This window comes from Lonchura striata, chromosome 24 (assembly GCF_046129695.1).
Source record: "Lonchura striata isolate bLonStr1 chromosome 24, bLonStr1.mat, whole genome shotgun sequence".
Classification (NCBI taxonomy): domain Eukaryota; kingdom Metazoa; phylum Chordata; class Aves; order Passeriformes; family Estrildidae; genus Lonchura; species Lonchura striata.
Genome location: NC_134626.1, coordinates 7,556,494 through 7,570,318, shown reverse-complemented (window position 1 = coordinate 7,570,318; position 13,825 = coordinate 7,556,494). Strand labels below are relative to the sequence as shown.

Sequence of the window (13,825 nt, the reverse complement as noted above, 5' to 3'; positions counted from 1 at the left end):
TTCAGCCTAAAAGGTTTTATTTAACACAGGATGGGAACACTCTGAAATGTAGGGGTAACACAGTATACACAACAGGCAGAAATAAGGAATTAACCACCTAACACTGAAGGAAACATGGAAAATAGTCCCTTTTCCTGAAACCAAGTGAAATACCTTGTGGTTCTGTTGAAGGCATCCACGTGTTTTGGTGTCTGGGACTGCTGCTGAGTGATTCCCATCACCAACAGCAGCAGGGACCCTGTTCTGTCAGATACTGGTTTTACAAAGCTGCTGGGCTCTGAACATTGATTTAGCATCAGGTGCCACACTCACAGCCAGCACCAGCAATCAGCTTTCTGCTCCTGCTGTGTTTGTGCTCCTGTGCCAAGTTGCTTTGGCACTTACACTGAGCTTCAAAGCAAATTTGGTTTGCCTCAAAACGTTTAAACTCACTCATCTGTGTGGCAAGTGGTCCATTGTTAAAGATTAAAAATTACTGCCTTTGAAATTCCATTAGAAATAGAAGATATTTCTCTTTTTTAGCACAAGCACATTGTATATGCCTAATCCTGCTAAGTCACCCAACCAGCCTTCTAATGATGGTTTAGTAAAAGATGGCTCACTCCTTCAGCCAATTCCCATTAATACCTTATTTAAAAATTCCCAAAGCAGCACTTGCTTCTTGGACTAAGTTCAGTGTAGAGGGGTTAATTGGAATTATCTGTAACATCCCTTAACTATCCATCTCTTCTTATCTGTGGACCACATGAGCCAAATAAGAGAAGGAAAACCAAGGAGAAAATCCTGTTGCTCCCCAAGATAGCCAAAATAATAATTCTTTGTTCTTAAAAATATGATTTAGTCACAGTTAAGAGCTGGACTGAGGTTACCCAGAAAAACCTGAGCCCTCACAGGTATTTTACAATCAGTCTTGCAACGTAATACTTTACAATAACTCATTTGTGTGTTATTACTGTTATTTCCAGATGTGTTTGGGGTTTGATCTCCTTTTCAGTCTCTTGAGAAGACGTTTAGGCTAATGATAAGCTACTGGAGGTGGTCCTGTAGCTAAACCAGTTCTGTGTCTACCTTCCAAATGGTGCTTCTGCACCCAGAGAAGTGGTACCTTCCCAAAACACAGAAAAGGACAAGGGGAGAAGTCTTGGAAACCTGAGTTTTCAAAGAACATCAGCAACTTCAACAAACCAGAAAGGTTGAAGGTTGGTGGTGCTGAGGCAGAAATTTGTGATGGCACAGGCTGTTCTGTATGAACCAGGTTTATGCACCTGAAAGAACTATTCTCTGAAATACTATTTCAAGTACTATTACATATCCGTAACTCTGCTGGATGGGGATTTTGTGGGAGATAGAAGATTAAGACGAATGTGCTGGAAGCATCAGATTCAGTTTTTTGGAAGAAGTAATGCACCCCACTGAGCAGAAGGATCCACGGTGTCTCTGTGTGCCTAAAGATCTGCTGCACCGTGCTGCTCGTCCTGCCGGATGCACAGCACGGACTTGGGGGGGATCCCACACTCCTGCAGGGACTTTGTAAGGTCAGAGAAGCTCCTCCGGGGCACCTCCATGGTTTCAACGCTGCAGTGTTGGTAACTGGCCAGCAGTTTCTGTCCTGCCACGGCAAGGACTGTCTGGAGGCTGTCACGGGGCTTGAAGAGGTGCTCAAACCTCCGCCCGGAGGGAGATCGGACAGCGAGCAGCACGTGCGGCTCTTCCAGGCTCTCCTGCCTCGCTTGCCCTCCCCACTGCTCGGGGGCACAGGGCACGTGTGAGCTCTCTTCAGTGGGAATGCCGCTTCCTGACAGCGCGCTGGCAAATTCCTGTCCTTCAGACAAAGTCTGGATGGTTTTTGGAGCATCCTCCTGCCCCTCGCTCACTTCTAGCAGGTTGGTCCGTTCAGTCAACGCTTCCACGGCGCTGCCCCCTGCGCCCTTCGGGCTGATGGAGGGGAGCACCCGGTACTTGTTCAGGGAGGAGGAGCTCTTCAAAGGCACTTGCTGCAGGAGCTTTGGGATTTCCTCAGGAGACACCTGGGCAGGTGGGAAGGCCGCTTTGCTGAGCGGTGCTCTGCGGCTCTTCACTAATTCCTGAGGAGAGGCTGCTGGCGGGGAAGGTGGCACGTGGCACGGACAGGCTTCCGTGCCCTGACGGTGGCTCAAGCTTGGCCTCTGTCCCTTGGCAGATTTGGGCCTGGAGACGTGCATGGTGATGGTGCTGGCCCACGGCAGGGGGGCTGTGCCCAGGGGGAAGCAGAACTGAGCTGGTGCCGAGTCCTGGAAAGCCGCTGTGGCCATCGCACCTGTGGGCAGAGAGCAGAGGGAGAAGTTTCAGGAACTGGCCGGGAGACTTCAGGCTCCCACACCGTGCTGCACGTCAGGAAATGACAGAACAAAAGTGGGGTGTCACTGCATGGGCATCACATGGGAACCACTGCAACCCTGCGCTGCAGTAAGGGCTGAGTCCCAGAGGTGAGAGGTGGGTTATTTGTAGGGACTGGCTCTGGCAGGAATTGTGTGAAGTTGACCCAGAGCTTTGGGGAGTTGTGCCTTTCGCCACTGACTCTAAGTTTTTGATGGAAGGAACAATTTCTTTCTTCTGAAGCTGGAAACTCAGAGCAAATGGGAGATGAGTGAAGCTCAGAGCACAGCTCTGGTATTTTCACTATTCCTGCAGTGGCAGATTCAGTTCCTGTTTTAGATTTTGGGATAAGACTGACTTCACTTCATATTTTAAAGGTATTTCAAGACCACTGAGACTGAAAAAACCCTGATTCAATACACAGAAACCTGTTCTGACTCTCCAGTGACCAAAAGCTGCTTAACAGAGAATGATTTACCTGATGGAATGGCTGGAGCTCTGGCAGGGGGTTTAGGTGGATATCAGGAAAGGTTCATCCCCCATAGTGCTGGCACTGCCCAGGCTCCCCAGGGAATGGGCACAGCCCCGAGGCTGCCAGAGCTTCAGGAGCCTTTGGACAAGGCTCCCAGGGATGCCCAGGGTGGGATTGTTGGGGTGTGTGCAGGGCCAGGAGTTGGACTGGATGATCCTGGTGGATCCCTTCCAGCTCAGGATATTCCATGATTCTGTCATACAACCTCCACTGAGGGGGAAGCCACGTTCTGCTGCATGTTTCCCAAAGGAAGCTGTGCTTGGAGCTCTCAGCTATGCCAGGACACACAGCCCAGCCACTGGGTCACAACCTCACAATGTTTTGGAGAAGTGCCACAGGGAACCTCCTCTTCTGTTCCTGTGGGGTTTGTGACAGCATTTACCAAGGGGGGAAAAGGTGCTTGGCATTCTCCAGAAATGGCACAGTCACACTCAGCTGCTGTTTGGCACCCCAGCAGCACATTGCTCCATGCAAACCTCATGGAGTGCAGCAAAGCCAAGGGCGTGGGGCCATCCCAGGCACACCTGGGGGAGGAGGGAGGAAGAGCAGCTCTGGGAGAAGAACGACCTGCAGAGCTGCCCCGGCCCTGGGGCCCAGCACAGGAAGGACGTGGAGCTGCTGGAGAGAGTCCAGAGGAGGCACCAGGATAGCAGAGGGAGGGAGGGAGCAGCTCCAGTGTGAGGAAAGGCTGGGAGAACTGGGATTGTTCAGCCTGGAGAACAGAAGGCTCCAGGGTGACCTAAACTGTGAAGGAGCCAGCAGGAAAGATGGAGAGAGACTGTGGGCAAGGGCCTGGAGTGCAGGACAAGGGGAAATGGCTCCCACTGCCAGAGGACAGGGTTAGGTGGGATCTTGGGATGAAATTCTTCCCTATGAGGGTGTGAGGCCCTGGCACAGGGTGCCCAGAGCAGCTGTGGCTGCCCCTGGATCCCTGGAAGTGTCCAAGGCCAGGCTGGACAGGGCTGGGAGCAGCCTGGGACAGGGGAAGGTGTCCCTGCCCATGGCAGGGGTGGAACAAGATGATCTTTGAGTTCCCTTCCAACCCAAACTCTTCTGGGATTCTATTCTAAACCAAACAGAGAGAACAGCCCCTGTGGCACTTTGCCAGGGGTGTGATTGTTATTTAACATTTCATTTCTCCTCCAGCTCAGCACGGCCAAGGCAGAGTCCCAGCACGCCCTGGCAGCCCAGCTGGCAGACGTGTCCCTCCCGAGCCTCCAGGCGACAGGGACACTCCCCAGGTGGCCCATCCCAGCTTCCCGGGAACCTGTGGGAGATCCAGGGGCCGTACCTCCCCCTTACTGCCGCTAACAAATAAACTCCAAGGCAACAACGCATTGAGGCAGAACTCCCAAGCGCATGGGAGCATTTAGAAATATCCCCGAGACGCTGCCACTCCCAGGGATGAACCCCCAGCCAAGCAAGCTGGCAGAAGCCCTGGCGGGGCTCTCCGCGAGTGTCTGCACCGCCCCAGCCCGGCAGATGCGAGAGGGGAGAGGCTGAAGCAGGGGCTCTGCGGAGGGGCGGGATGGGGAACCACAGCCTCGAGGGCTGTGCCCGCAGAGCCCGCGGGTGCCCGCAGGTGCCCGCAGAGCCCGCAGGTGCCCGCAGAGCCCGCAGGTGCCCGCAGGTGCCCGCAGGTGCCCGCAGAGCCCGCAGGTGCCCGCAGGTGCCCGCAGAGCCCGCAGGTGCCCGCAGAGCCCGCAGAGCCCGCAGGTGCCCGCAGGTGCCCGCAGGTGCCCGGGAGCTGGGCGCCTCGCAGCCCTGAGCCCAGCGCGGATCGCAGCCGGGCAGGCTGCAAGGGACGATGGCAGCTCATCCGTGCCCCCCCTGCGGCAGCAGGGCCGGCCCGAGCACAGGGCACAGCGCTGCGTGAGACGGGCCCGCAGCATCTCCGGTGCGGGACCACTGTCCTCTCTGGGCAACGTATTCCAGGGGGTTAAAGAAGTTCTTCCTCGGGCTCAGGTGGAACTTCCTGGGCTTCAGTCCCTGCGCACGGCCCCAGGCAGAGCCCTCAGTGCCACAGCCGGGCCCGCGGCCGGGGCTGAGCCCGCGGGTGGGGTTGGGGCTGAACCCACGGCCGGGGCCGGGGCTGAGCCCGCGGGTGGGGCCGGGGCTGAGCCCGCGGGTGGGGCCGGGGCTGAGCCCACGGGTGGGGCTGAGCCCACGGGTGGGGCCGGGGCTGAGCCCACGGGTGGGGCTGGGGCTGAGCCCGCGACAGGAGCGCGGCCCGATCGCGGCTGCACAGCACCAGAAGCTGACCCGGTCCCTTCCCCGGTCCCGGTCCCTTCCCTGGTCCTGGTCCCGGTCCCATCCCTGGTCCCATCCCCGGCCCCGGCCCCGGCCCCGGTTCCTTCCCCGGTCCCATCCCCGGTCCCTTCCCCGGTCCCGGTTCCTTTCCCGGTCCCATCCCCGGTCCCTTCCCCGGTCCCGGTTCCTTCCCCGGTCCCATCCCCGGTCCCTTCCCCGGTCCCGGTCCCTTCCCCGGTCCTGCTCCCGGTCCCTTCCCCGGTCCCGGTCCCGGTCCCTTCCCTGGCCCCGGTCCCTTCCCCGGTCCCGGTCCCTTCCCTGGTCCCGGTCCCGGTCCCGGTCCCTTCCCCGGTCCCGGTCCCTTCCCTGGTCCCGGTCCCGGTCCCGGTCCCTTCCCTGGTCCCGGTCCCATCCCCGGTCCCGGTCCCGGTCCCGGTCCCGCCGTCCCTCACCTGCCCCGCGCCGCCGCCCGACGCCGTTACCGCGGCGACCGCGGCACTTCCGGGGGCGCGTCCCCAGCCCCGCCCGTGGGAACGGAACGGGAACGGAACGGGAACGGGAACGGGAATGGGGATGGGAACGGGGATGGGAATGGGAACGGGGATGGGAATGGGAATGGGAATGGGAATGGGAATGGGAATGGGAATGGGAATGGGAATGGGAACGGGGATGGGGATGGGGATGGGAACGGGAATGGGGACGGGAATGGGAATGGGAACGGGAACGGGGACGGGGATGGGGATGGGGATGGGAACGGGAATGGGGACGGGGACGGGGACGGGAATGGGAATGGGAATGGGAATGGGAATGGGAATGGGAACGGGGATGGGAACGGGAACGGGGACGGGGATGGGGATGGGGATGGGAGCGGGAATGGGAATGGGAATGGGAATGGGGATGGGAATGAGGATAGGGATGGAACAGGAATGGGGACTGGGATGGGAACAAGGAATGGGGAATGGGAATGTGAACAGAAAATGGGAATGGGTAGAGGAACAGGGAATGGGAATGAGGATGGGAGCAGGAACTGGAAATGGGAACGGGAATGGAGAATGGGAACAGGGAACAGGGATGGGAACAGGAGTGGGGGAATGGGGATAGGGATGGAAACAGGAATGGGAATGGGAAGGGGGAATGGGGATGGGAATAGCAACAGCGACAGGAATGGGAGTGGGAATGGGAACGGGGATGAGAACAGGAATGGGAACGGGAGCGTGGATGGGAACAGAGACAGGAATAGGAATGGGGAATGGGGAATGGGAACAGGGAGGGGAATAGGGACAGGAATGACAATGGGAGCATCAGTGGGAACCGGGATGGATGGGAAAGAGAACAGGGATAGAATAGAAATCAGGGATGGAACAGGGATGAGAACAGGGGTGGATGGGAATGGAGATGGGAACAGGCAGGAGTGGGGCAGCTGGGATGTCCCGGGATGGATCCAGGGACAGGAATAGAGGTGGAATAGCTGGGATGTACCGGGATGGATCCAAGGATCACAGTGGGGGGAGACATTTGGGATGTTCTGGGATGGATCCAGGGACAGACCCAGGCATGGGGCAGCTGGGATGTTCCAGGGTGGACCCAGGGCTGGGAATAGCTGGGATGTCCCGGTGTGGATGCAGGGATGGGGACAACCAGGCTGTCCCGGGGTGGATGGAACAGGGCTGGGAAGGGCTGTGATGTGCCAGTGGATGTCCCCAGGCTCAGGGACAGCCGTGACCCTCTGTGGGCTCTGCACAGGGCTGTGGCACGGCCTCAGGCCTGGCACGGCACAGGAGCAGCCCCGGGACATTGGGAAAACTCCGGAGGTTTTGTCCTGCCGGACCCACCGGGCACAAAGGAGAGGGGGGAGCAGGGGGTGGCTCAGGGGCCTCTCACAAACTCCAGCCAGAGGTGTCCCTGGTACCGGGATGTCCCAGCCCTCCAGCAGGAATTCCCATTCCTCCAGTTCCTCCTAGGCAAGACCACAACAGTGTCACCCTGCTGAAAGACCCAAATCTTTGGAGTTAAGCCCTAACAGTTCAAAACCAAGGCATTAAAGCCCCTCCTGAGCAAAGGCAGCAGGATGGGAGCACAAGACTGGGTTTAACCTCCCCATGATCCAGTGACCACTGCATCAAACCACACAAATAAACACCAAACTCATGAATACTGAGGAAAACACTTTTTTAAAATTACATACAAGATCACAAGAGGATCTAAAACAACTCTTTTGGGGAAGTTTCTTTGTGCTGGGAAAGCTGCAGCTGGGAGGAACGGGGAGTCCTCCTGATCCCCCCTGGCTACCAAGGATCTCTGAGTCAGTTTTCCTTCTGGGAACACCCCACATAACACCAACCTTTTCCATCTCTCCCCACAAATCCCTTTCTAAACCCACTCCTACTTAAGCAGCTGCTGCTCCCACTAAGAGATGCCCATTGAAGGCAGCAAGAAACAAGCAATAAACTTCCACCATAAACTTGGGGTCTCCACCCTGCAGGGTGGGAGGATCAAGGCAAACCTGTGCACGAAAAAGAAATAAAATAAGGAGGGAAATAGTTTCCTATCAGCTCACTCCAGCCCAGGATGTTTAGCAATGTTGCAGATCAAAGCACACGGGTATTTACACTTCGGTAAGGCCCTGAGCAAACAGATGGGTGGGTGATACCCAGCTCTCCTTGCTCCATAGGAAGGCTGAGAAGTTCCACATTTCCAATGGGATAACAACTTCCACAGGTGGTTTTTAAGCCCTCGAGTTTGTGGGTTAGTTAAAGACAGGGCTTATCTTCATGTGGGCACTCCCCTGAGTGGATCTTCCACAGAGAGGGAGATCTTGAAATGAGGGATTTTGGTTAAAACCACGTGTGGATCCCAAATCCACATGATCCCAGCTCTCTATTTATGTCTCTGGACAATGCTTTCCACACAGATTTATTCAAAATCTACAGCAAACCCCCAAATTTCCCCCCCAGATCTGAGGGCCTGCAATGCCAAAGCAGGAGCAGCACAGACAACAACTACCACAGTGGGGAAAACCTTCTGCAATGGAAGTATTTTGTGGAGGAAGTGGGAAAGGGATTTATTAAGTTATTATTAGGGATGCCCTGGTTTTAAAAGTCAGGTGAGTAAAGCAGGGGTTGGGGTTGTCACTGTGGAATTTTGGAGTGGTTTCTTGCGCAGATGGTGAGAGGGGAGATGTCACTCCCTGTCCTTAACAGGCTTGGATGGGGTTTTGTTCCACTTGCAGCAGGAAATCAAGGGTTAGAGGGAAGGAAACCCTGGGACAGACAGCTCTGGCACCCTGGAGGGCGGCTGAGAGGTGACATCCCTTCCAGTGTCAGCTTTGGTGGCTCTTGGGAATTTCAACAAAGGTTTCTCTTCTTGCCTCCAGACCAGTCTGGAGGTCATTTTTTTACAATTCCCAACCCTGAATTCCCTTCCCCAGGAGTGAGGTTAATCCCTGAGGGTGGGGCCCTGCATATCACCCGATACCTGCATTTGTGTCTGTGTTTGCTCTTGGCCCCACGGTTTCAAGGGAAAACAGCAGCTTTTGTTCCTTATCTTCTCTGGTTTTCTGTCTCCCTCGTGTCTCTGCATTCTGTTTGGGTTATGGCAATTAAATAAACTGTATTCCCAAAGCATTGCAAGTCGGGTTTTCATGGCTTTTCCAGCCTTTGCTGCTGGTGGTTTCATTTCACAGACCCCTTGCCTCGAAAACCTGGGGGTAGGACAGGAAAACTGCAGACTCAGGAACTGCAATCCTGGTGTTTGCTGCTCTCCCTTGCAGTTTGGCACTGCTGGATTTGGATGCAGCCATGGATTTGGGGGGAGCAGTCGCAAGGAAGGAGACAAGGGAAACCATCTTTGAGGGTTCAAGGGGTGAGTTGGCAAAACTGAGGAAATACTGAGCCCAAAGTGCTGCCTCTACAGCTGAAACAAGGATTCAAGGGCCTCTGAGGAGCCATCCTCCTACAACAGCTCCTACCGCTTCTACCTCAAGCTCAAATGCCAAGGCAGCAAGCTCCAGTGCTGAGGAGGGCGAATCTGCACAGAGTCCCAGATTTTGGCTGCTTTTCCCCAGCAAGAAGAGCTTGGCTTGGGGGCTCGGTAAAGGCAGAGCCCCCGAGGCTCCCTGTGAGGTGCAGCTCGGGGTGAGAAGGGCACACACACCACGGATGGAGCCCCACCGGCTCCTGGAAAGACACACCAGCTTCCTCTTTTTTGTCCCTTCCTCCTCTCTTGATTCCGTTTCCCAGCACAGATAACAGATACAATAAAAGGGATGCAAACTGGTTCTCCACTTTTGTCCCACTTCTCCAGCCACCAAATCCCATGGATTTTAAAACCATGGCCATGGCCAAGGCCTTCACTGGCCTCATGCAGGGATGGAGATGGCCTCGTGCTCAGTGATGAGCAAGAGGATGGAGGAAGAATTGGTGCTCACTGATGTGGGAAAACTCACATTTTTTGGGGAAGAGAAGCTCCCCGTTCCAGGCAAGCCTGGCTTAGGACAACTGACACCATCAGCACAGATAGAGGAGGGGGTGGGCCTCGCAGGGATATAAACCCACCCCGCTGAGCTAGCAGCGTTGGAGCTGCAGGTCCAGGCAGGGTAAGAAGAGGGGATTTCACTGCCCTGGTGTTCATCAGGCAGCCCAGGGCGTGGGGGAAGGCTGCAGGTCCTGAGCTGCTCCAGCAGCCCCAGGCAGGACAAGCTACTCCATCCCTGCCAAGCCCCACATCCCAAAACTGGGATACAGAACAGCCAGGGTTCACTCAGCCTGGCAGTGCTGGGTACCCACAGGAATGTCACCTGAGGCACTGCCCGGGTGCACCCAGCTCCTGTGGGCACTGGAGAAGCTTCTGTCCTGCCCTGCATCATCACCCATCTTTGTTCCCTCTCCAGGGCAGCCCAGGATGAGGAATCTCCTCCTTGCCGTGCTCCTGGCTTGTGGTAAGTGCCCTGCTGTCCCTGGCCAGGCCAGAATCCATCTGTAAACCCTGAGTCTTTGTGCACAATTCATGTCTTTGTTTAAATCTGGCAGTTTCTCTAGTTTTTTGTGTAGAACTGCTGCAATCCTGGAGGCTTGGTGAAGGGAAAGCTTTGGGATGCTGATGTCCATATTTATTTTGGGAAGCCCTCCAGCCTGTTGTCACCTTTCCCGCCTGTGCCAAGCCCCTGGCTGATCCTGGTGATGGGGGATGGCAGTTTGCAGCATGGCAGAGTCAGTCCAAAGGGCAAAATATCTTGTGCCAGACCAAATCCAGAGGCTGTAAAAGCCAGACTGAAAAAGCCATCCTCCCTGAGAGAACGGTCCTGGCACAGATTGCCCAGAGAAGTTGTGGCTGTCCCACTCCTAGAAGTGTCCAAGGCAGGGCTGGGCAGGGCTTGGGGTAACCTGGCATAGTGGAAGGTGTCCCTGCCCATGGCAGGAGGTGGAACAAGACAAGACTCTGAGGTTCTTTCCGGCCCAAACCTTTCCATGAGTCCATCATTCCGGAGGAGCGGATAAAGCTTCTCATGGTTCAAATCCCAAAAGGGCACGTTTCGGGCAATGCCAGAGCAGTGCAGTGGCCGTGCCGGGTGCGAGGCTCGGGGAACGCCCGCGGGCTGCCAGCCCTGCCCCGGCACAGCCCGTCCCGTGCCCCGCAGCGCTGCCCCCGGCCGGCACCAGCGTCCTGGAGCTGGAGCGGATGATCCGGGCGGCCACGGGGAGGAGCGCCCTGCTGTCCTACAGCTGGTACGGCTGCTTCTGCGGCATCGGGGGCTCCGGGACCCCCGTGGATGCCACCGACCGGTGAGTACCCCGAGCGGCCCCCAGCCCCCTGCAGGGCTCTCGCTGGCTGCCTCCCGGCGCCGGGGGCTTGGCACCGCTCCCCAGCGGGTCCCGCTGGCGCCTCGCCCCCTCTTCTCCCCGGACCTTTGAGGCTGGACCTTCCCCTGCCCTCCAGGGCTGCCGAGGGAGGTTTGGGGCCGCGCCTTGACCCGGTGTCCCCGCAGGTGCTGCCAAGCCCACGACTGCTGCTACAGGAGGCTGAGGGAGGGCGGCTGCAGCCCCCTGCTCACCCCGTACCGCTTCAGCTCCGGCCACGGGCACAGCGCCTGCAGTGAGTACGGGCCGGGCCGGGCCGGGCAGCAGCATCCCCCGGCTGAACCCAGCCCGGGGCAGGGCAGGGCAGGCGGGGCAGCATCCCCCGGCTGAACCCAGCCCGGGGCAGGGCACGCAGGGCAGCATCCCCCGGCTGAACCCACCCCGGGCAGGGCACTCAGGGCAGCATCCCCCGGCTGAACCCACCCCGGGGCAGGGCAGGCCGGGCAGCATCCCCCGGCTGAACCCACCCCGGGGCAGGGCAGGCGGGGCAGCATCCCCCGGCTGAACCCACCCCGGGGCAGGGCAGGCGGGGCAGCATCCCCCGGCTGAACCCAGCCCGGGGCAGGGCAGGGCACTCAGGGCAGCATCCCCCGGCTGAACCCAGCCCCGGGCAGGGCACGGGGGGCAGCATCCCCCGGCTGAACCCAGCCCGGGGCAGGGCACTCAGGGCAGCATCCCCCGGCTGAACCCACCCCGGGGCAGAGCAGGAAGGGCAGCATCCCCCGGCTGAACCCAGCCCGGGGCAGGGCAGGGCACTCAGGGCAGCATCCCCCGGCTGAACCCAGCCCGGGGCAGGGCACGGGGGGCAGCATCCCCCGGCTGAACCCAGCCCGGGGCAGGGCACTCAGGGCAGCATCCCCCGGCTGAACCCAGCCCGGGGCAGGGCAGGAAGGGCAGCATCCCCCGGCTGAACCCAGCCCCGCCGCGATCACCAAAGGGGGACTGAGGGTGTGGGCAGGCTGGGGAGGCCAGTACCGGGACACGCTCCTCTCTCCCCTTCCCGCGGCGGCTCCGGCCCCGAAAGGCACCGCAGGGCTCCGGGTTTCCCCCGCAGGTAACGAGCAGAGCTGGTGCGAGACAGAGACCTGCCTGTGTGACACCGCGGTGGCCTCGTGCTTCGCCAGCACCCTGCACTCCTACAACAGCTCCTACCGCTTCTACTTCAAGCTCAAATGCCAAGGCAGCAAGCTCCAGTGCTGAGGAGGGCGAATCTGCACAGAGTCCCAGATTTTGGCTGCTTTTCCCCAGCAAGAAGAGCTTGGCTTGGGGGCTCAGTACAGGCAGAGCCCCCGAGGCTCCCTGTGAGGTGCAGCTCGGGGTGAGAAGGGCACACACACCACGGATGGAGCCCCACCGGCTCCTGGAAAGACACACCAGCTTCCTCTTTTTTGTCCCTTCCTCCTCTCTCAATTCCGTTTCCCAGCACAGATAACAGATACAATAAAAGGGATGCAAACTGGTTCTCCACGGTGTTTTTCTGTTAAGGGCTGCTGAGATTCAGGCACTGCAACAGTGGCTGCTGGGGTTGGGGAGCACTTCTGCATCCCTCAGCCACACCATATGCCTGACACCACAAAACTTCAGTGGTCCCGACAGGGCTGTAATTCCCATGTCTATCCCAATGTGGAGCTAGAAGTTCGGGGAACAGGCTGTCCAGAGCAGCTGTGGCTGCCCCTGGATCCCTGGCACTGCCCAAGGCCAGGCTGGACAGGGCTGGGAGCACCCTGGGACAGTGGAAGGTGTCCCTGCCCATGGCACAGAGGGCACTGGATGAGCTTTAAGGCTTCTTCCAGCCCACACCAATCTGGGATTCTGGGATTCTATGAATTTCTAATTCCTAGCTCAGAAGGCACATCCAAACAGCTTTGTGAAGAACGCTAACAAAACAGTCTCAGGAATACAATAAGAGGCTTCACATCACAGGGGTTTTTAAGTTGTGTATCATTTGTGCAAAGTCAGGACAAGCTGAACCACAGCTCAGCACAGGGAGGAGCTCACAGGAGTATCCCCAGTATCTTCTGGGATGTTTGGCTTCTGGCACATGAGGATTTTTACTAGGAATGACACAACCCTTCTTTTATATCTATTTCCTGCTATAAACAATTCCATACAAAGCACTTCATAGAAATGCATTTTGTTATGCAAACACACTAAAAGCGGGAAAACAGCGTGAGTACATAAACTGATTGCAAATGATTAACGAGGCAGTAATTAACCAGAGGAGCATTAACAGGCTATGAGCAGTTCGGAAAAGCACAAGGCACATGCCAGCCAGGGAGCATCACTTGTGACACCAGAGACAAAGCGAAGCTGGAATCAGGGCTTGGCTGAAAACTTTGTCCATGGAGGACAACAAAAAACTATTTTTGCAGCACACAAGACAAAAGACACAGACAAGTCACCTTCCTTCCTTAATGTCCTTCCCAAAATTGTCTGGGATTCCATGACTCTTGGAAATAAGGGTTAAAGAATAATCATCCACAGAGGAAGGAAGATTTCAAAGCCTTGACCACTTACATCAGGCAAGTGCTAATTTAGGAGGGCAGTTGATGACTGAATGGTTTCTGCAGGACAGTGTAACGAGGGGGTGGAAAAACCAAGAGAGAAATAAAGAGAAGTTGAATTTTCTCACCTCAGAATATTAATTTTGCTTCTCTGAGAGTGAGGGTGCAATCATCTAGTGTCTGCCCAACCTTGTGACTCTGGGAACTGCATGTTTCGAGATGCTTTTAGTGTTCCCATAGACTTTGTCCAAAGAAGTGATAACTCTCCTTGAACCACCTTGCACCTCCTTGAAAGTCCCAAACCTGCTGTGTCCATGTCCAGCCTGAAC

General features: G+C 57.0%; 2 protein-coding genes across 2 annotated transcripts; one reads left to right on the top strand and one right to left on the bottom strand.

Moving 5' to 3' along the window:
• Positions 1 to 1,445: 1,445 nt before the first annotated feature.
• UBXN10 (UBX domain protein 10) lies at positions 1,446 to 5,694 on the bottom strand. Its single transcript, XM_077788235.1, has 2 exons — positions 5,590 to 5,694; positions 1,446 to 2,296 (listed from the first exon to the last, which is right to left on the bottom strand). The coding sequence occupies exon 2, from the start codon at positions 2,289 to 2,291 to the stop codon at positions 1,446 to 1,448; it is 846 nt and encodes a 281-aa protein (XP_077644361.1). The 5' UTR covers positions 2,292 to 2,296; positions 5,590 to 5,694.
• Positions 5,695 to 10,036: 4,342 nt separating this feature from the next.
• On the top strand, positions 10,037 to 12,192 carry LOC110472281 (phospholipase A2, membrane associated). The gene is made up of 4 exons (XM_077788233.1): positions 10,037 to 10,073; positions 10,773 to 10,917; positions 11,121 to 11,227; positions 12,047 to 12,192. The coding sequence occupies exons 1-4, from the start codon at positions 10,037 to 10,039 to the stop codon at positions 12,190 to 12,192; spliced, it is 435 nt and encodes a 144-aa protein (XP_077644359.1).
• Positions 12,193 to 13,825: the final 1,633 nt, after the last annotated feature.